We start from the raw sequence: 23,027 nt of genomic DNA on the forward strand, positions 1-23,027 counted from the left end.
TGTGTAAATAAGCAACTGTTTGTTCACAAATTGTTTCTGCTGCCCCCAAGTGGCCAGAAAATCAGCTACTGCAGGTATAAAGACTACATGACAGATAAAAAATGACAAACTTAATTCTAGCCTCATGTCTAAGTTAGTGGTAGTTGCAGATCAAGTTACATTTATACAGTCTGCATGTGATGTCACAGTGATGTCACTCGCTGGATGTGCAGACAAAAAAAGACTCGGTTTCAAGAGAAAATCTTTTATTGGACGAAACAGACAACAGTTTAGACTCAAGTAAACATTGAGAATGATGCATCAAACCTGAAACAGTTTTTACATCTGTAATTAAAATCTGTAACAGTTTAAATGGTTTTTGTAACAGTGAATAGTCATAATTAAAAGTCAGTAACAGTCATATGAACTCTCACTATTTCATTTTATGACGAACCAGATTTGAACCAGCTTCTTTACAGTAGTCGTTTAAAAGTTTGAGACAACTTGTTGTGCTCACAAACACTTCAAACTGTCCGACATAGTGACGCTATAGTTTCTGTTTCAGGTAGAAGCCATGTTTGATGTGAGAGAGACAGCTGATACAACCGGTGACACTGTGAAAACCTCGTTTCTCTTTACAGTTTGCTTTATGAACCAATATCAGCATCAAGTCCAAACTGCCAAAAACAAACTACAACCAGTTTTAACTGTCATTATCAATTTACGTGGGCTGCAAAGTTTTAATATGTGCAGATGGAACTAAAAAAAAACTTTAATTTAAAATAATTGCATTGAATTTGACAGCTGCATCAAAATCAATTGACTGATCAATGTATTGAATATGTCTATTACACTGATTTGGGATTGTTTCCAAATATTTACTAGTGTGACTGGTTTTACTTAATATCTTTTTTTACAAAAATACGTAATTTTACAGATTGGTTTTTTGGTGGGGGTAAACTAGTTGCATAAATTACTATGTTGTTTCTGTAAATGTGTAACTCGTTAAAGGATTCAAACATAATAATCCAAAGGTTAAGCTCGACTATCTCTCGGAAAGATATTTAATTAGTAGCATAAAATATCTACTATAACTGTGTTAAACATAAATTTGAGGTTGGAATTACAGCAAAAAAAAGTGTTTGAAATTTCGATCCATTTAAAGTTCACATCCCTGAGCCTCAAATTCTGGTGCACATCTGTAACATGAGCAGACTGCTTTTTTTTTTTACATGCATAGTCTTTAATGCAGCGTGAAGTCAGATGCATAGTTCAAGAGTTTGTGTCGTGCGTCTTCTTCTTCTGAAGGCCGCTCAGTTTAGTCGAGTTCACGTCATATGAGATGGTTAGTAAAGAACATTCATGTCATGAGACGAGTCCAGATGTTTAACTGTAGAGTTGTGGTTGTGTGCTTTGACTACATAGCACTATAATAGCACATGTATTATCATTAAACGTAGGGTTAATTACCTTTAAAACACTTTGGTTGATGTGAGGCATTCAGATTTAGCTCCAGGTCTCTTCTCACGTGTTATAATTCTGACGTGGATTTGAACAAAAACAACACAATCAAGTGCTACTAAAAGAATTAAAGCTGCTACAAAGATTTATTTTCTAATCCTACAGACTCTAACACATGTTGGTCCTCAGGAACAGCAAACAAATATAGTAGTGAAACATTTCCTCCCTATCAGCAACAGGATTATTAATGTTTGTTTTTATTAAGAAAAAACAGGGCAAACAACAGAACACTGTAAACAACCATTTCACAGCTTTACAACTGATAGAAAAGTAAAGACAAAGAAAATGTCCAAACAAAAACAGACCAACTATGTTTTCTACCTTTTTTTTTTTTTTTTAAAGCTCAAACACAGAAAAAAAAACCAACTATAATTAACACTGTAGTGACAGAAAACAGTAAAAACCCTCAGAAGTTATTGCTCAAACATGACCTGTTCTGAAATATTTCACTTTCACAGCTTGTTCCCTTGAAGCTCATTTCAGGAGTTTAATGTAACTAAATGAGATGCTGAGTTCTCGACACTGTGTGCCCAAGTAATCTGTTGTACCCGAACCACATTATGAAAACAGAGGTTCAACTATGAATGTGAGGAAGAAAAGGAAAACATTCAGTGTTACTGAATTATATTTCCCGAAAAGACGACTGAATTTAAATTTTATGAACGTTTCCCATTTTCACTTTTCATGAGATGCAGATTTCAGCTTTGATGATGCAAACGTGTCTCCGAGGCAGCGCTGCTCCGTAGCAGAAATAATTAGAGCTGGAAATCGAGCGTTAATACTTACTAATCTTTATTGGGCTCTCACTGAATTGTGGCACCGAATCAGGGCTGCAACTATCAATTAATCTGTTTATTTGATTGATTTAGACATTTGTTTTATCAAATGTCTTGTTCAGTCCCGACTGACAGTCCACGACACAAAGATATTTAGTTTATTATGATAAAGGACAAAAAAAATTCACATTCAAGAAGCTGTAACAAGAGAATTGTGTTTTTTTTTGTTCTTAAAGAAAAAAGACAATTAACCAATTATCAAAATAGTTGGCAATTAATTTTCTGATCGACTAATCATTGAATGTCGGGCCTGATTCATTATAAGAGCTGAGACAATTAATTTTCTTTCAATCACCAACAAGTAATTAATTGAGCAAAACTTTCAACTTGTGGAGATTTGCTGCTTGTATTTTGTTGCAAACTGAACATCTTTGAGTTTTGGACTGTTTGTCAGATAAAACAAGTAATCTTAAGATGTAATTTCAAACTATAATCAGCCTTTAAATTGATGTGATAAATTTAAATCAATTAAAATGCCAGTTGGAAAGGCAGCTCATTATTTAGCATTGTGCTATGCTAACCAAGCTAAAGCTTCACGCTGTCTAGAAGTCGTCAATTGATTTTTTCTCTTAAAGAATTGGACTATTTGTTATTATTTCGCCTCCGGAGAAGTTCTGCCTTTTAAAAAACAAGCTGTAAACTAGTAAATATTAAAAATGTAAACGTACAAACTGCAGGTATATGGATGCGAGTTGTATTGTTTTCACAGTTTTAGAACAAAAAAGGACATCGAAACCTGACGATCCCTCAGAAAATCTGTATCCGAGGAGGGAAATCCTTTCATCTCAACGCAGACACATCGGGAGTAAAAAGGCACTAACATTATCCAGATTGTCTTGTTATTTATGGTCTTTCAGGTCCAAGTTACAATCATCCTCCACTGATGTCAGATCAGAGAAAACACTGAGAAAAGAAGAAAAACCCGATTATTACCAACTAAAGCAAAAATAGATCTCCATGTTTAAATTGAAACGAGAGGGAAGCTTTATCACACGCCTGCTGTGCACAGAAACTTTATATTTTGCCTTAGTTGCACTATATTAACATTTTATTTGACTTTCGGGGCCATCAGTAATGTTTTTCATTATGTTTTACTGTGATTTTATGCATTTTATGACTTTGTTTTCATGGTAAACCATAAAGCAGCACACCCTGAGGGTCCTGTAAAAGTTTGAGCTGAACCGAGATAAACGTCCATCTCAGCAAATGTTTTTAATCATAAGTGAGATGATTCACGAGGAACAGTCCTGAAGAGTCTGTAAAAGCAGGAATAACACTTCATCCCGCATACGTCAAATTTAGGTGAAAACCACAAATCGCTACTTACCCAAATTTATTCAAAGACGATTTTCTTTTTGGGAGACTTCTTTTTCTGGAAATAAAAAGAAAATAATAATAAAAAGAGGTTTTGGTTCATGTTCTGACATCCAACAGGGTTTTTTTTCCCACTTCATAACTGTAGCGACGGGAGAAATGAAGCTTTCTGAAGCACTAAATCAATACGAAACTATATCATGTTCACTTATACGGATGAATTTAATCTGATGAAACGGTTAGCTAGAATATAAGTGGTCTTACTGCTTTTACTATTGTAATTTTGTTCAATAAAGTCTAAACTTTTAAAAATACTGTGGCAGATTAAGTATACCTCGTATTCAAAACCAGCGATGCACCGGTCTGATGAGTGTGACTTGTTTGGAATGGTCACATGATTGTTTTGGCGTGATTAAGTGAGGCTCAAAACATGTTTCCGTGTTTGCGTTGAGAGGTCGATACTGTGTTGAGTCGTCTGCTTCGAGTGTGACATCACTACATGGATAGTTTTTTTTTAATTCGACCAAACAAGAATAATAAACCGTTACTATCTGAATCATGTAACTATTGTGAATGAAAGTCTGATTTCTTGTAAGCAGAAGACGTTTCGGAGTGTAAACTATGAACCAATAATCAAACACATTTCTGTCTTTTCTTTCAGTCGGTGTCGTACCGTAGAGGCAGTTGTTGTCGGAGTGTCTCCATCTGGAGCAGCTTCTGTCTCTTCCAGTTTCTCCTTTAGTCTGTTCTTTTCTGCAAACAGCATCACATGAATATCAGCACACATATCAGAAATCATTTTAAAGGAAGTGTTGCGCTTCTTTCACAGCATCTTTGGTTACTTCTCATAAACAATATGGCCGTTATTTGGTACAAGATACCCTGAAAACACTTATTTCTCTTTTCTCAGTGACAATAAGGAAACTTTACTTGCTTGTGACTCCAAATAATAACACAAACACTTCTGAAATAGTTGCAAACTTAATAAATTGTAAAATTTAAATTTAAAAAGTCACAAATTTAGTAACATGAAGAAGTCTTACTTTTTTTCTTAGCAGGTACGTCATGGCTTGGTGTGATGGGAGCTGAGTTTTCCATCGTCTCCTCGACTTTAGCAGGCTTCGTTTTTTTCTTCTTCTTCTTCTTCCCCTCCTTTGAAGGCGGAGACGTGACGGCTTCAGGAAGCTCATCGTCGTTCTGGTCACTCACCGCGCCTCCTTCCTTCTCCTCCTTCTCCTCAGTCTCCAGGCTGCTCTTTTTCTTCTTCTTTGTCTTTGGAGGTTGGTTTTCTTTTGAGGAATTCTCTTCTTGTTCAGTGTTCATTTTGATCTTTTTCTTCTTCTTCTTTGGTGTGTCGTCCTCCTCCGGAGCAGGTTCCAGGTCAGACTGGGGTCTTTTGGATGGTTTTGGTCGAGGAGTCTCCTCTGCTTTGTCTTGAATCTGTTTTTGTCTGAAAAATGTTAAAATGTTAATTTTTTTTCATTAAACCTCATAAAGTATTCACATGCAGAGACTTTGTTAAACACTCATATTTTATGGGCATTATCCTTTGACGTGTCATTTATTATTACTGTTGTTTGACCCTGAGGAAGACCAGTATGCAGTAGATATGCGTTGGTTTTTATATTGTAGCCACTGCAATAAAGCCTTTTCAACTTTTGTATTTTGACAAAACAGCAACATTGAATTTTTTTCTGTGAGTGAATTCATTGCCAAAATATATTTGTTTCCTCTGTTTTTCTTCCTGCATTGTTGCAAATCCTGCATACTGAACATACTCTACACTTCCACCTTCATACTGGTACATTTTCACTATATACAGAGCGTGCATGTCTTTCCATATTTTTTCTATGTACAATCAAAATGAGCAACACAGCCTTAGTACGGTAAGTATAATAACTTTTACTGTAACCTTTGACACAGTGAGTTGTGTATTGAAAACAGTAGATATACTGATCTGTAGCTTTAGCCTTTACCTGCTCTGTTTGTAGAACATTGTGATGAGTTGTTGTACAGTTTTCTTCTGTACTGTCTGTCGGTTGTAACGGCCTTTCTGTTATTTCATTAATCTTAAGAACTGTTATAGCTTGAGATGTCCTGAGCTCATCCTAAGGACTAGTATCGGGGCAGATCTGAGCATATTTTAATGCTTCAGTATTGGCAAAAATCAACCCGATCAAATGTGGATGCTTTCGTTTTCTTCACTGTACTGTGGTTTGTCCTCCTCACCTTGCTAGTGTTGCAAAGCTACTCTCCTTCATGATATTTGGGAAAACATTTCGCTGCATATGCAAGTGAAAAAATTAGTGTGTCGGTGCGAGTGACTGAGTTCTGATATCCAGGCTGGAAATTTAAAATAATTTGCTACGATCTGATGCTAACGAATCAGTTATCACATAATTCATCCCTGCTCTCTCAGTGTACAAACATTCAAGTAGCAGCTTCTCATTTTTAGCCGGCGCTCACTGCTACATTCGCTGGTTCAAATGATGTTTATTAGCTTTGACCTTCAGGATTTGAAAATATATAAAAGGTATGTTTTAAATTAGGTACAAAATTAGTAGGCTACACCTTTGTTTGATTTGTTGAATAAATATTCAAAAGCACAATAAAAAGCTGAACACACTCATAAGACTGGTCCTTTTATGTGAGTTTCTTCGTCAAACTTGAGCACAGGGGGGAAAAAATGTCTGCTCTGCCTTCTTCAGTGTGATTAAAAGGAACAAGTTAACTGATTTGGGTGTTGAATTTTGACTTTGGTTGACTTAACTTAATAATAAATATTTAATCAGTATTGCATATCTTCTGCAGCTGTGAGTAGAACTGTTAATATGTATACTGAGCATCCTTGGCACAAAATATCTTTCAGGGTGAATTTAGTTGTATCTTATCTGGGAAGTTGTTCCATTTAGGTATAAATAAGTATCAGGTTGGATCATCCACAGTTAAAACAAATGTCAAAGTAGTAATTTAGATGTAAATAATGTGCCGTTTTAAACAAAGATACTGCATTAATGAAATGATAAAACTGCACTGACTTCTTTCTGCCTGTGAGGTCTCTCTTCTGGAGCCTTAACCTCTTCCTCAGGCTGAGTTTCTTCCTGAGACGATGTTTCTTTTTGGCCGAGGAGAGCTGAGAGGAGTTTCCATCTGCAGGAGACGAGAGAAAATATCAGAGAACTGATCTATAATAATAATAAACACCATGATACAGAGAGAGAAACCAGTGAGACAATTATTGGTGTCTTCCTTATAATCAACTGCTACCAGTGATGAAGAGTCAACACCACTTAAAGATGAGTAAGAATCTTTCATTTTTTTTCTTTACCTGTGGTCTCCAGTGTCTTTTCTTCGTCTTCGTCGCCCTCTGCTGGTCTTTCGTCAGACTGCAGCTCCTCTTTCTCCTGACCTTCCTTCTTTCTCTTTTTTTTCTTCTTCTTTTTCTCCTCCACCGTCTCTACTGGACACACAACATCCTCCTCCTGCTCCTCTTCCTCCACCACTCCTACAGCCTCCTCTTCTACATCTACAACCTTCTTTTTCTTCTTGGTTTTAATTTCAGAAGGTGTAACAGGAGTCTCCTCGTCTTTCTCTTCCACTTCAGCTCTCTCCCTTTTCCTCTTCTTAGCTTTCTTCTTCTTCTCTGATGGAGTGGCCTGAGAAACATCCTCTTCCTCCTCTTTCTTCTGATCCTCCACCACCACTTCTTCCTCTTCCTGCTGCTCCTCCTCCTCCTGCTGCTGCTGTCTCTTTTTGTCTCTCTTTTTCTTCTTGCCAGTCTTGGTGGAGAGAGGAGCATCGCTGGGTGTGTCTACGGCAGATGTGTCTGTGCTGGTCGTGTCTGTGGTTGGCGTATCCGCGTCCTTTTTGTTCTTCTTTTTCTTCTTCTTGGCAGTTTTGCAGGAGTCAGCAGTCTCCTCGGGGAGCAGCTGGCTGGTTTTTCGCTCTGCCGCTTCACCGTCTTCCACTTGGATGTTGAGGATGATGGAGGCGTCTGGGTCTGCTGGTTCCTCCGCATCCGCCGCCGTCGCCTTTTCTGTAAAAGAACAGAAGTGAACACATTGAGGATTCTTTTCCTTCTTTGACACCATTTGGAAACACAGCATATATGAGTTTAAATAAAAAATAATCATGAATAATATAAAAAAGGTCTTGGACAAATGTACAGTGTCGTCTCTGAGAAAGAATCCTGTTTTACCAGCATCAGTGCCGTCTTGCTCTTCTGGGGTTGTTGGTGTCTCCGTCTGGTCCTCAGGCTTCAGCGGGGATGTGAGGTCACCGTCCTCTGTCCTCTAAGTGAACAAACATAAAAAGACTCATCACTGTTTCTGTACGTGTCGTCCTGATCACAACAAAGGTCTGGTAGAAATGTTGATTTTTTTGTTTGGTCAGCCAACGACCAGCCCACAAAAATCAGTCCCATCTTTTGTTTTAGTACCTTGGATTTGTCCTCTTCTTCTTCTTCTTCTTCTTCTTTTAAATTCTCAGATGTGGACTCACCATCAGGGTCTAGACAAGATGAGAGCATCATGTTATCTTTTCGAAATCTGACGTATGTTATTACTAGTGCACAAGCAGGCGTTTAGACCTTATTTACACATGGTATGAAAATGTGATTGTGTCTGCAGATCTTGCCTGCATATAGAAAAATGCTTTTTTTTTTTTTTTTTAATTTGCTCAATGATCCTACAAATGCAACTGCAAAAATGAGACAGTAAGCAAATAAACAGAAAATATAATCAAATTTAAAAAACAATCTACATTCTGAAGAAAAAAAATGCACCTTTAACATCACCTAACTCCACCTCTTTCTGCTCTCTTAAGTTGTTAAGCAAGAGGTTCGACACCACTCCCATAGAGACAGAGCGCGGTTAAGTCCCGCCTACCCTGGCGTATTGTACTGAGTGAAGGTGTCTCCTGCTACCAAACAGAAAAAAGGCCTAAAAGCTGCTGTGTGGTGAGATGCACTACCAACACGGTAAAGAACCCAGAACTAAGCTTTTATAAGCTGCTGAACCGAAAAACTGAGCCTTTAAGACGACGAAAGTGGATAACGGTAAAGGGCCGTGTGCTGAGCGGTGGGAGAGACGGACCCGACCTGAGCTGCACAAACAGATAGTCTGCAACTCAAAAACCTCCGTAAAAACGACACATATACCTGGACAAGCTGTTAGTCACAGAGAACACACATGAAACAACTTGCAGTGTTTGTAATAGATGTTTAAATCACAGAGTAGTTAACCTGCTTTCAGCTGAAATGAACTGTAAAAAGAGCTTAAATGAGAAATGATTGCATGTCTGTGCGTGTGATTTCCCGCCTACGTTTACAAACTCTACTCACCATATCAGATGTGAAAAGTGTCGAGCCAGCCTGTTAATGTAGTGGAGTTTGCTCTACAACAATTTCAACATATGCTATAAACTACCTTTTCTACTATTTCTTGGCCGGGGTGCAATAACTTTCTGGAGTCTGATCATCACTGAGAGGTTGCCAGGCAACCAGCAGGGACACCAGGAAGTCGCTACTAATGTTGGACTGTTCTTTCAATTCATCCTTCATCAAAATAATTTAAATTAGGATGTTTCTTGGTCTCAGAAATCCAACGTAGCACATTTTACGCGAGCTGGAAATGTGACAAAATAACTGTACTGTAATACGGTTCAATACAAAGCCAACACTAACAACCTCCAGCACCAAAGAATCAACCTTTTTCTCAATTATAATTTTCACAAAGGCAGGATTTACTGCACTGATACAGAATTAAGATACAGGATGCTGGTATTCAAATCTACTTTCCACTCAGTAATGTCCTGTCACCCTCATTTTGTGTCAGATTCCTGCATCTCTTCACCTACATCAATTATTTCATAATTTATAATACTTGGTAAATAAGGTGAGTGTGCTCCAGATGACATCAATTCTCTTGACTAGCCATCGCTCCACTTCTCTTAACAAGCTCTGACAAGCTTAACAAAACCTTTAGAGAAGTTAAAGACGTGACTGATGTGGAAAACTCCTCTGAACGGAGCTGCTTCTCTGTGCTTTGGCAGCCATCCTTCAAACTCTTTACAAGTGGTGTTGAATCCAAGTATCTCAAGGTAAAATCTGAAACTTTATGACTTAATTTCTTTTGCTTCAAATAAAAATGATCCAAACGTTAGACACTAAAACAGCTAGAGACGAGGTGCTGCCAACAAAAAAAAGGAACTACGCTTCTTTTTCCTCAAGGAGGTACTTAAAGAAATATGTCTGTTGTAAAATGAAGAAAGGTGGGAGTAGGAAACTTACATCCAAATCACACACACACACACACCAAAAAAACATGTTTTCTTACATATCACTAATGATGTCTAGCCATGCAGATAATTTTAATTTCACGTGCTGAGGTGAGGTTTCCGCCTCCACCCAGACACAATGGAGGTGAAAGGAATTTTGGTGCTTGCAGCATTGAAACACATTTAGAAAACTCTACAGCTATGAGTCTTTCCAGAAACCGAGTCCCAGTCACGCAGGATTATCCAGAAACCTTTTCACTGGAACCACTTTTCGACTGAGGAAATAGTCCCTCTAAGTACTGCTGCACATCCGCTGGATTTTTCCAAAAACGAACAGGGACACGATTTTCTCTGATTCTTCTGGAAAATACTGTGCGTTTTTTTTTTTGATGATGATTAGTGTCATAGATGATTATACTCTATGACTCTATGATTATACCACTAAACCCTACCACTGGTCCCTTAATCAATAAAGAGATGGAATCCTTTTCCTCTGGATGTGAAGTGACGTGCTGATGAATGAGGATGATGCCAAACATTCACTTTCCTAATTGTTTTTATTCTTGCAAATACATGTAATAACATTTAAAAAGATCTAATTTAACTGGAAACTTTTCTTCTTCATAATACATAATAAAAAAAAATGATCATGTGGTCTTTTCATCTGCAGCTTTGAAATCTGCTGCAGAGGCTTCGATGAAAAAAAAAAAAAAAACGCAGTGTTGAACCCTGACAGCGGCCTCTCAACGCTTTCTTCACAACAGCTTGTGAGTCTTGTCAGCGCGGTGAGAAAGACACAGGAAAGATGCCATGCATAACATGTAAAGAACAACCCCGGTTTGTTTTCACACGACTATTGGTCGTTCGTACCTGCAGGGGGCGGGGCTTCGCTCTCCGCCGGATGCTCATTGGTCTCCTGAGGCTCGGCTTGGCCGGGCTCCTGCGGGAGAGATTACAGGTCAACAACAGTCTCCGACACCAGACACAAAGTTTCCCCTGATGTGATTTTTTTTTTTTTTAATGTTTTCTAATCAGTTGAAACAACAACAAGCTGCAGCGAGTTGCGTTTTTTTTTTTCATGTTTTGATTTGAAAGATGTGGACATGAGCTACAAAATGAGAACCAGAGATGCATACCAGCAGGACTAGAACATTTTGCTGGCATCGCAGTGGTTAATTACGTCTTATATCACTCATCTAAAGTGGATTTTAGGATACAGCCGACCAAAAATAATAAACAGGTTCAGTCTGCCATATCTGCCACCCCCCCACCCCCCCTCTGTTTTCCATACTGCACCTCTGCAGCGCCGCCTTCCTCAGCCTCAACCTCGCTGGCCTCTTGAGTACCGGCAGACGTGGCTTCTGTTTGATCGACGGCTGTCTGCTCCGATGATGATGCAGAGGTTTCATCCGCGACCTCGGAGGCGTCCGTGGCAGCTTCTGGCTCCTGGAGAGAAAGAAAAAGAGAAGAAGAGAGTGAAGATCACTCGAGGCTGAAACAAACAAAAACAACAATGTGCAGTTTCTCATTTTTTGGTTTTCAGTTTTTGTGCTACTGAGATTAAAACAGGCAGTTTCGGCACTTATGTTATTAAAATAGATCTGCTGTTGATTCAGTAAAATCATTAAAGATGCTAGAATAAAATATTTAGACAAGTGACTGAGACAAAAAAAAACAATCTTGTGCATAATTCTTGGAAAGTGCAAAAACAATTGTGATTTTTCAACTTAAAGTCAGGCCCTCTGCAGCTGATGGTTGCAAATTTTTACTTTTGTGTTGTTTTATTTTATTTTTTAAAAAGGTAACCATAAGCAGACTAATAGACAGAGATGATATTAATATTTTGTTCATTTATGTCCATCGCAGCTTGTTCATTAAGATTCACTTATTGTCAAAAGCTATTTTAAAAAATACCTCCAATAAAAGGTTTGATGACATTAAGGGCTGCAACTAATGAATTTTTTCTCAACTACAGATTCATCATTTTTTTCTATAAAGTGTCAAACAGTGAAAAATGTCTCCAGCCTAACGTGACATCTTCAAATGTCTTGATTTGTCTGGCCAAACAGTCCAAAACCCAAAAAGATATTCAGCTCACTGTCATGCATGAGAAGAAATTTGGCTTTGGCGTTGTTTAAAAAAAAAATATTATTCATCTTCTGTCAATCTTCTTGATTAGTTTACTAATCTGTAGTGACATTTAATCCCAAAACTTCAACGTGCCAGAATATTCTTAAAAACCATTGTGACTCAGCTTTCGGCGTTACCTACTGGAAGCTAAACAGCACAAACAATCCACCTCAGCCGCTCACAATGCTGCAAAAATAAGTTTCAGATGTGTGGCGGGTGAGCTGAGGGAGAAGAGGCTCGGCTGTGCCAGAAATCCACAGCTACTCCTGTTTTTTAAAGGGGAGTTGTGGTTAAACCCCGATTAACATATCTGTTCATTTCTTCACACTTCAGCGCAGTTTACTGGAGCAGGAAGAAAACGTACTGTACACATACGAGTGTTTGTTGGACTACGAGTTGTTAGGTGGATGGAAAGCAGGTCAGATTAAAGTGTGGACATCAGCAATTTGGGTGTTTTTTTTTAAAGTGATAAGCAAAGTATGTTCTGATAAGAAAAGCATGATCTAACTGTTGTAATTACTGCTTCATGATACCTGCAGATATCAGAGCTGAGAGCTGATAAAACTATGAAAATCCAGGCAGCACTTTTAAGTAAAAAAATGTTCTGGTGTTGCTGGGAAGAAGGAACTCACACAACCACATATTTGGGATTCAGCCTCGGGTCACTAACCTGCTTCGGCTCATCGTCGTCCTCTTTGCGTTCCTCGCTGCTCTTGCCGTCTGAGCCGGAGGCCTCAGCTGCATCGGGGACTTTGAGCTCAGGAGCAGCTTGGTCGGGGTCGACCTGGGTGGGTTCAACCGCTTCCTCAGAGTCCGACGCGTCAGAGCTAGACCTCGGTCTGGACTACAAATCAGAAAATATAAGGAAAAGGTTTCACAAAAATTAAACGTTTTAGACACATGATGTGAAATATGTTTGGCAGATTGTATTAGTGTTGTCTTCTGCATGCTGGCTACATTTAATTTGACCAGCTGGAGGTCGGGGGAACAAAAGAAACTAAAAACAAAAGTGTCTGCTTTTAATTCTGTTCAGTAGAAACATCTTTGTTCTATTAGAAGTCTGTAAGCAGAGAAAGACTAGAAATACTCTGCCTCGCTGTTGTATGCCTCCGCCAAACAGTCAAGTTTACATCCATGTCTGTCCAAACTCATAATATTTATAGTGAGGACTTTGAGGAAATTTAATAAAAAACGGTTATTAAGTCTATTTTCCTTGTATGTGTTCACATGCTTGGCCGATGAAGCCGATCCTGTTAGAACACAGAGTTGTAGCCATGACAGCAGACGGTGAATCAGATATATGATGTTGCGGCGAAGACGCTACAAATTGTAAAACGTGGATGAGATGAAGATCTTTACAATCACCACAGTTTCAAGGTGAGTTTCAGTATTCGATAGTCACAATCTTTGCTTCTGTCCCTGAGTTATGGTGTTGAATAACAGCCAGAAAAAAGTGTTTTTGCAGAACATTATGATGTCACAGTGAAGTTGACCTTTGACCCTTTGGATATAAAATGTCATCACTTCATCCTATTAGATATTTGTGTGAAACTTTGTCATAATTAGCGTATGAATTCCTGAGTTATGGCCAAAAATCAGTTCATCACTGATGCCAAGTGGACGTTTGTGCCAGATGTGATGAAATCCAGGCGTTCCTGAGATATCGCGTTCACGAGGACGGGATGAACGGACACACGGATGGATGGACAGGCGATCTGAAAACATAACGCCTCCGACCACGACTGTCGCCGGCGCGGAGGCATAAAGACGCAGTATAAACCGCAACAATTTTCGCTGTCAGACACAAAGCCAAGTAATCAGGGCCTCCCACTGTTGTAGACAGAACTACAATGAGCCATTAACACACGAACAGACAGACAGACACACACACACACATGCGCGCACACACACACACAATTTGTCTCAGAAGATTATCATTCTGTCACACACACAGTTTCTGTCCAAACAGCATTATTCACTGCATCACTGGGCCAACATAAAAGAACAGAGACAAGACTTGAATACACACACAAAGACACACACACAGAGTTAAAGTCACACACACAAAGACACATACACACACACACACACACACACACACAGAGTTAAAGTCACACACACACACACACACACACACACACACACACACACACACACACACACACACACACTTGAAATAACACCCGAGCAAACTAACACAAACTAACAGATACAGGACAGACGAGTAGACGTGAAATGTGCCTGTGTGTATTTCAGAAGCGTAGAACAACACTGGAGCTACTGTCCATCCATTCACACATTATTACAGTCACTGGACAACAGTTATGTGTGTCTCTGTGTGCGTTATGATGGCGGCTGTTTCTTGCTGCTCTGAAAATGTTCAGGACTTTAGTTACTTTTAGTTTGAATTTAATAGATTAAAAAGCTTACGTACCACTTTTAAAATCTTACCGCTACGTTTCATTATCTTAGCTTGTTTGTGCCATTAATATATAGATAAAAATCAGATATAAATGATGCATAAATAAAAGAAACTACCTCGAAACAAAATGACATTCTGCATGTCATCGCTGCTGAAGTAATACAACACTATAATTAAGCAATTACAGTGATAGTTTGACTTTTTGGGGAATATTTTTTTTGTTTTCTTGTAGTAAGTTAGATGAGAAGTCTGTCTGTCTGTTAAAAACAAGGCTACAGCCAGCATGGGGATTTGTTAGGCTAACTGTTTCCCCTTTTTTCCTAGTCTTTATGCTACGCTAACTGACAGCTGGCTGTAGAATACACATTAGTCAAACAGGAAACACACTTATTCACTTTTTTTGCTGAGAGTTAGATGAAAGGCTTGATGCCACTCTCATGTCTATCTGCAGCCAGTTAGCTTAGCATAAGCATCTCTTAAGCTAACCGATTAACATTATATTTCACTTGGTTAATCAGTTAATCATACAAAAACCAAACACTTTGGGTTTTGTATGATTAAAGAGAGAGGGGGGGCGGGGGGGTTATGTGCTGGACTATTTCTTGTAACTTCCTGGAGTTGCCACTGGTTGCCTGGAAACTGCTCCTGGCAAAGAAATGGTCCAAAGTTATACAAACAACATGCAATGTGTACTCCCACAAGAACCAAAGTCATGTTGTGATGACATATAAAGGATAATATTTTATTTATGGTGAAAGAAGAGATAAAAAAAACTACATTTTACACTCAAGCCTGACTTGATGACGTTTTTTCTGATGCAGATAGTGAATGAGGTGTACTAAGTTTTCCTTTTGTAGATATGGCCACGACTGCCCTTTCACTGTTTTCCTTTTTTTCCCCCTGCATATATCAATACGTGTGCCAGTCTCATCTCCTTGGAGACGGTGGTTAACAGCTGGACCTTGTTGACGTAGGGACTACGCAAGCAGCACATGGATAGAGAATAATAAAAAAGTGTGAAAGCCAGAACCAGTTAGGGGGGATTAGAGGGAGGGGAATGTAATCAAACTGTGCTTTAAACTCAAACCCAGTGTGAAAACATCCTGAGGTAAAACTTGGCTTCCAGCTGAGCGGCTCCATGGCAGCAGCAGAGTGTTTAATGTCATGCTTTCCCCTTTCCATAAACTGTAAAAAAAAATAATGGACTTAGCCACTGTGACGTCACCCGTTGGTTTGAAGACTCCTGTTTTGAAGCGAGTCATTTTGACAGTCACCATCTTGGAATTTTGGAGCCAGAAGTGACCATATTTGGACTAGAGGGTTGCGCTAACCCTAACGCTAGCTGCTAGCTTGGTTAGCACAGTGTATTTACAGTCTATGGTTAACTGTGATAATGCTAAAGCTAATTTTCAGACTAATTTTAAGACTTTTTTAGATGACCAAAATGCACAGTGTATTTACAGTCTATGGTTAACAGTGATAACTGTGACTTAGCATTAACTGTGATAATGCTAATGCTAATTTTCAGACTAATTTTAGGACTTTTTCAGATGACCAAAATGTTACAATTAACTTTCATGAACTGTAAACACACTGAAATAGCGACTATGCCTATACTCTGTGAAGCTGGGGTTACACCACGGTTACTTTACCTAACCAACGTTGTCGCCATGGTAGTGATTTGTCAATCACAAGGTAGCCACACCGTAAAGCATAACCTGCTTTATCGTCTATTTTACTCTAAATGCGACCATAATTTACAAAATAAACATCATGTTATATTGAAGCGATTGAGACCATAAACTCATCAGGAAACAGTTTACTGAGGCAATAAATCCAGTGAGAAGTTGGTCATTTTCTCATTGACTTCCATACAATCGGACTTCTTTTTGGAGCCAGTGGAGTCGCCCTCTGATGTCCATTAGAGAAAATGCAGATTTAAGTTTAAGGTTCCTTTCTCTTGCCTCAATTTCTCAGATGGTTCAGGGGTTCAAACTGGTGATCTTCCAATCATTACTTGCTTCTCTCACTTCTACGCTACTGTTTGCATGTGTTTATGTATCTGTCAATACAGTTATGTGCCTAAAATTTTTGTTTGACATCCGAAAACTCCTCACCTCTTGCCCCACTTTTGTTCCCTCCTCCTCTGTCTTTTCTTTTTCCTCTTCATCGCCAGAGGATTTGGATTTCTTCTTATCCAAGTTTGTTGGTTTGGTTGTACTTGCAGGATCCAGCAGCTGCTCAGAGACAGTCTCGTTGTCTTTCCCCACACAGGGGAGCTCTGCATGAGATGACTCGGCAACATCTGTCATGGACTCTGAGGCAACAGTATATAATGATTAATGTTCAAATTATACAAATTGGGTAAAACTAAACCACAACCACCTGAACAGCTGAAAAAAACTTGCATTTAAAGAAGTTTTTGACAAATTGTTAAATAAAAGCAGAATGTAGAATAATCAATCAGCAGTCAAACACGTATAGGTGCAACATATATACTGTAAAGAGAACAAACACCCAAAAAAAACAACTTACCAAGTGTAGGTTTGGCATCTACATTATCTTCCTCTGTGATGTTGGAGAGCTTAGTTTCCACACCCTCTTCTTCTTCGCTGGTGGCTGGTTCTGGTTTGATGCTCTTCTTCTTCAAAGTGATGGAGTCCTCGGTCTCCTGCTTGGCATCCTGGGCTAGTGAGCACAGCCTACACACACACACACACACACAAACACACAGACGTGTAAATGATATTTCTCACTAAAAGTGATTTAGACAGACTAGAAATACTGTGGAGGTCACCTAGACATTTATATATTTGCAACAGCGCATGTTCACTCTGACTGGAGCGAGTCCCAGTTAGTTGTAGCCTAATGTTGATACTCTAGTGAGCTGAAGTACATGTATAGTATGTTTAAGAAGCCAAGTTTAACCTACAGGAGCTTCTAACAACTTGTTTAACGTGTTTTGGAGGAAATAAATTCCTGGCGAGTGAAAACAAGTCGACAGCGTCTCCTGACATCTTCACTGCCGAAACTGACCGGGGACAGAGTCCTCTGTCAAGCAGCCAAGAATTACAGCTGTCCCTTTAAGTCATGATGAGGAGCTTAAAGATGGTCTGAAAAAATGAAAACAGCTAGAAAATAATCATCTTGACAGGGGAATGTTTGAGTATGTGACTGACAGGCAGATGGAAGAATTAGCTTAAGAAGCACCCTGTGGAGTTTCTGACCTCTAGTAGCGCTATGGAGCAGTTTTTTTTATATATATAATTGGGTCACTTTATGATTTTGTTTGTCTTCATGCATGCACACGAGGACTCACATGCATGCTGGTGATACACAGTCATGCTAATTGTGTCACACTATTCTAATGATCTACAAGTGGCTGTAATGTGCCGAGAACAAGCAAAGGCAGAGGCGAAGAAAGTGGTGAGTAACACTCAATGTAAACAAAACTCCACAGGGCACCTTTAACCTAAAGGGGACATATCATGCACATTTCAAGGTCTATATTTATATTCTGGGGCTCTGCTGAAATATCTTTGCATGATTTACAGTTCAAAAAACTGCTTATTTATCTTATACTGGCCCTTTATGCAGCCCCTCAGTTCAGCCTCTGTCTGAAACAGGCCATTTTAGCTGCTGTCTCTTTAAGGCCCCCCTCCCGATGAGCCTACTCTTTTCTGATTGGTTAACTCCTGAAAGCTACATCTTGTCAGACTTCTGGTAGCTCTGGAGGCTTTGTAAACAAACAGTATTAGTGGGATTTCTTTCTCTCCTTTTACTCGTTCTTTACTCAAAATGTCAACTCCTCAAATACATAAGTGCATTTTTGAGCCCGAATTCAATCCAAAACATGTGCGTGGACAACACGAACAACCCTAGGGATCAACCTTAGCAAAAAAGGCTACAGGACGGACGGCCATTTGCAGGCATGCTCGAACAATCTGACATCAGTTCAATGGGGAAGTAAAGGTAACTTTGCAAACTAAGAGTTCATAGCAGGTTGAACCGCTGGCTTTTGACTTAGAGCTGGCAGCTACCTCACTACCTCAGCCTTTCTGGTAGGACTGAGTATGTCTCACTGGGAGGATGCAGGTCTAGATCGCTCCCCGTCACCTGTGGTGCTCCACAAGGGTCGGTTCTCGGCCCCAGCCTGTTTACATGCTCCCCCTTGGACGTGTCATCAGCAGACATGGGATATCTTTTCATTGCTATGCTGATGATACCCAGCTTTACATCAAAGCCCCTCTGCAGCAATCAAGCCTTAGCACTTGTCTTAAGGAGATAAAGGACTGGATGAGCACACATTTACTCCAAATAAACAGCAGCAAAACTGAAGCTCTCCTTATTGGCAATCCACACCATATTCAGTCATCCCACCTTTGACGGCCAGGACATCCCCCCTTTCCTCCTCAGTCACTAATCTGGGTATTAGGTTTGACCCTCAGCTGACTTTTGATGACCATAAGACATCTATGCAAAACCTCTTTCTACCATCTCAAAAACATTTCTAAACTCCACCTCTCTCTCAGCCTGTCAGATGGAGAGAAACTTGTCCATGTGCGGCCAATGTGCTCTTCACAGGGATCCCTGGCAGGAGCATCCACAAGCTCCAGTACATTCAGAACAGCGCTGCCAGGATCCTGATGAGAGTATGAAAACACAAACACATAACACTAATTCTGTTTTCATTGCACCGGCTCCCCTGTCTCCCTCAGGGTTGATTGCAAAGTCCTGCTCCTCATATACAAATCTATCAATTGACATCCACCTCCCTACCTACAGGAACTGGTCACACCACAAACCTCTACCTGCACCCTCAGATCTGTCAGCAGCTCGCTCCTCCGGGCCCCCAGTACTAAGCTCCGCACCATGGCGGATCGAGCCTTCTGCTCTGCTGCACCACGCTTATAGAACAGCCTTCATAACCATTTGAGGGAAGCACAGAGCCTAGTCTCTTTTAAAACAGGCCTTAAAAACTTTCTATTCAGGAACTCTTATAATTATTATTTTCTTTATGTTGTGTATTCTATATTAATACTGTAGCACTTTGAGTTTCACTATATGTGATACTACTAGTATCTTGGGGAAACTTTCCTAACAGGACTAATCTAACACTGTGTTTCTTTGCCTCAAAAGAAAAAAAAAAAAAAAGTCAAAGTATTTTCATTGACTGGCTCAGATTTGAATATTTTAGCGTAGAATTCATAGAGGAAAATCATAGACATGAAGTGATGTCATTCATTCAGTCACTCATCTGCTGCCCATTTAATCCTTTTCACGGTAGCAGGGATTTGAAGCCAATCCCAGAATGCACTGGGCAGAAGGCCAGACAGTCATTCACAGGGAGCGCGAGCGCACGCACGCACACACACACACACACACACACACACACAACACACACACACACACACACACACACACACACACACAACACTAATCACATCCTGTTCATATGCTCAATTTAGAGTCTCCAATCCATCTAAGCTGTGTGTCTTTGGACTGTGTTACCTGCTGAGCTGACATGATTCCAAAAAGCAAAGTCGTAAAAATCCAGTGACAAAAGCAAAAACAGGAGTAAGAGATGATGAGTGAGACAATGTGAGTCAAGTGGAAACCCTGAAGAGCTCACTAGTCACAAGTTTGTAGCAAATACAAACTACTTTACTTTACTTTACTGCATTTGGCTTAAACCCAGTTTAAATTATCAACCATCATCACAACCACAAAATCATCACGTTTGCTGAACAGGATCAAACATTCTTTGTAGGGATGCAACTAACCATTATTTTCTTTATCGATTATTTTCTCAATTAATCGATTAGTTGTTTGGTCTAAAAAATGTCAGAAAATGTTGAAACAGTCCAACAGTCCACAACCCAAACATTTTCAGTTCACTATCATAGAGGACTAAAAAAAAACCCAGAAAATATTCACATTAAAGAAGCTGGAACTAGAAAATTTAGGCTTTTTTTTCTTACAAAATTACACAAAATGATTACCAATTATCAAAATAGTTGCCGATTATTTTAAGTCTATCAACTAATTGTTGCAGCTCTAATTCTTTGAGGTTCTTTTTGGGGAACGACACAATTGCATTAGATTCTCAGATACCATTTACAGATAGTTCCCTCCTCAAAACTGGTTAAATGATACTATAAGATTGATAAAGTCGCCCCTTATTTAAACCTGTAAAGCTGGAATCATGCTTCTGTGGGCTGAACGTACTGTAAGTGAACATATACCACTTTTGCTCGGAGACGTTCACATGGCTGTTTCTTGAAAACTTCTTATACTTACATGTGTTTGTTTACATTGTTTTGTCTCAGTTTCAGACTAAGGTTTGAGATGTGCATGCAGCTCCTCTGTAAGCCTTTGTGACCTACAGTTACCCATAACACCCTTCTTCTCTGTATAAGTTTGTAAAGATGTTTATGTGCATCTCCGGAAAAGCATTACTCTTGTTTAGCTGACTCTTTACAAACCAGGCCTCCAGCTAACAATTTGTCAACAACGCATCAACTGTTGCAAGTAAAGTAATACAGACTTCCAGCACTGGGTAACATTTCTGACTTACTTCATCCAGCCTGTGTAGATATCATGTAGATTGGAGCTCTCCTCAGGTGTCTCCACCTAAACACACGCAAACACATTCAAGCAATTAAACACTGTAGCATCACATGAAGAGCAGTGCTTTAAGCATATTTTACCACTTTGGACCAATTCCCCCAACATTCATGTCATACATCTTTACATCTACAACCATTTGGCTGGAAAATATTCCAACTATGATCATATAGACAGAAAGAAAAGGGTTAAAAGGGAAATAGCATATTTCCTGTGGTTCAGGAATGCTACCACTTTGATGCCACATGCTTCCGGAAATGAATCCACGCAAAGTTATCAATAGAGTGTGTGAGGGATTCAAAGACCAGATGGGAATTGATGCTTAAAATATTGAAATAACGTGGCCTCTGTTGGAGAAACTCCCTTTAAGTATAGGTAGGTTTCAGATTTTAAGCATTCTTGAGACCATTTTTATCTATTGTGGTCTTCCAAAAACTCTTGTCAGCAACATTTAGGGATATTTTTAGCCAAACAGCCTGACACCAGAAACTGACTGACCAAGCTCAGGTTTCTCCAAAGCAGACATAAGAAATAGCACATTTGTAATCTTTGTGCATGTACTACTATACAGTGAGTACAAAAAAAACAAACAATAAAAGTGGTGACACGTGGGGAGAACTACGTATATTATAGCTGGAAGAATGAGTAAACAAAACACTGTGACTTCACTTACAGGTTTGATTTTGAATTTGTTTTTTGCAGAGTTTATAGATATATGAAAAGACTTTAATCTGATTGAATCATGACTATGCATAAGTGCACTGACTGAACATTGTGGGCTCCAATTCACAGCTATTTTTTTTTATCATCCATTACAGTTTCCTACAGCTCAAAGTGATTTCTAAAGTGTTAGCAAAAACCCCAAAATATTCCATTTTCTTTATTGTAAGACAAGGAAAAGCATCAAATTCCCACATTTCATAACCTATGAAATGTTGACCTAAATTACCAAAATGATTAATCAGCTATCAAAATAATTGTTGATTAATTTTCTATCAATCGACTAATCGGTTAATCGATTAATTGTTGCAGCTCTGGAGCATTTAACCAAAAAATAACGACTTTTCCCACTAAATAGTTTAAAAATGTGAGGAGGTTTTGAATAGGGGGTCAGTGTGCAGCAGCAGGCCTGCAGCAGGCTCCTGTAACATAATGTTCTTTTCTTCCAGCAGGCCTGGACGAGCAGCCATGTGCTTTTAAACACACACAGGACTGACCTGCAGCTTACTGACTGTGACACTGAGGCAAAAATCATCTTCAATTCACACTTATAATTAATTCAGGATCTTATAAAACATGCAAGACGCGTGTTTCGGCACAAGAAATCGCAAAAAAATGACCAATTTGACCAGATTTAACAAAAATTAGTCAAGTAAAACCCAGTCATGTTGGTTCAACACTCAAAAAGGCTGCAAACGTTGAAGAATCAGGCCAAACTTCTTACCTGAGTAACGTGTTTTTCCAGCACCTTGGCAGCTTTCTGGTAGCCGTTCACCTTCAGATGCTGGTAAATGAGAAACAGCAGAGCGTCGTCCTCCTCAGAGGCCATGCTGCCCGACAGGACCGGCTGACACGACTGGGAAAGTGGATGAAATGTAGAATATTATTGACCAGTTATTAACAGTTCAGTTCATGCTCGCTATTCAGCGTGCGCCCATGCGCGCTGACGACGCCCACCTCGAAATGCAGCATGGGAAGTGGAGTCTTTTCTTTAGGAGCAGCGTTGAGGCGACTACAAAAGCATCTTTACCTCACAAAAATGGACATTTGACACATTTCAGAAGAAAATTACGTCTATAAAAATGTCGAAACAGAGCTGTATGGCTGTGTGTACATATAATAGATAAAACATTGGAAGAATCATATTTTCTACGATTGTTGTATTAGTACTGCAAGCCAAGTTTATTAAAAACATGCGTTGA

At 39.3% G+C, this 23,027-nt stretch overlaps 2 protein-coding genes and 1 long non-coding RNA gene across 3 annotated transcripts in view; 1 reads left to right on the plus strand and 2 right to left on the minus strand.

Moving 5' to 3' along the window:
* Positions 1-542: 542 nt before the first annotated feature.
* LOC137194595 (uncharacterized) lies at positions 543-5,313 on the plus strand. Its single transcript, XR_010930988.1, has 2 exons — positions 543-587; positions 5,024-5,313. It is a non-coding gene; the product is annotated as an uncharacterized lncRNA (long non-coding RNA).
* On the minus strand, positions 1,568-22,666 carry LOC137194594 (protein starmaker-like). Its single transcript, XM_067606644.1, has 15 exons — positions 22,550-22,666; positions 21,056-21,111; positions 17,014-17,180; positions 16,596-16,795; positions 12,727-12,900; positions 11,223-11,372; positions 10,797-10,866; positions 8,089-8,159; positions 7,849-7,942; positions 6,979-7,686; positions 6,689-6,800; positions 4,694-5,100; positions 4,324-4,403; positions 3,664-3,708; positions 1,568-3,239 (listed from the first exon to the last, which is right to left on the minus strand). Exons 1-14 carry the CDS (start codon positions 22,652-22,654, stop codon positions 3,670-3,672), a joined length of 2,433 nt encoding a protein of 810 aa, XP_067462745.1. The 5' UTR covers positions 22,655-22,666; the 3' UTR covers positions 1,568-3,239; positions 3,664-3,669.
* Positions 22,575-23,027, minus strand: part of LOC137194592 (enhancer of polycomb homolog 1-like) — a 66,005-nt gene continuing 65,552 nt past the window's right edge. Inside the window, exon 13 of the mRNA XM_067606643.1 lies at positions 22,575-22,681. Within this exon, the coding sequence (XP_067462744.1) occupies positions 22,644-22,681 (38 nt within the window). The 3' untranslated portion in view covers positions 22,575-22,643. The remainder of the gene's footprint in view (positions 22,682-23,027) is intronic.

This window comes from Thunnus thynnus, chromosome 12 (genome assembly GCF_963924715.1).
Source record: "Thunnus thynnus chromosome 12, fThuThy2.1, whole genome shotgun sequence".
In the NCBI taxonomy this organism is placed as follows: Eukaryota; Metazoa; Chordata; class Actinopteri; order Scombriformes; family Scombridae; genus Thunnus; species Thunnus thynnus.

Excerpts from the sequence above, each read along its gene's own strand:
- LOC137194594 (XM_067606644.1), bottom strand. The coding sequence starts at position 22,654 with ATGGCCTCTGAGGAGGACGACGCTCTGCTGTTTCTCATTTACCAGCAT. Across the intron at positions 17,181-21,055 it reads ATCTACACAGGCTGGATGAA|GCTGTGCTCACTAGCCCAGG; the intron begins GTAAGTCAGAAA and ends GTGTGTGTGTAG. Across the intron at positions 7,687-7,848 it reads GCAAGACGGCACTGATGCTG|AAAAGGCGACGGCGGCGGAT; the intron begins GTAAAACAGGAT and ends GTTCTTTTACAG.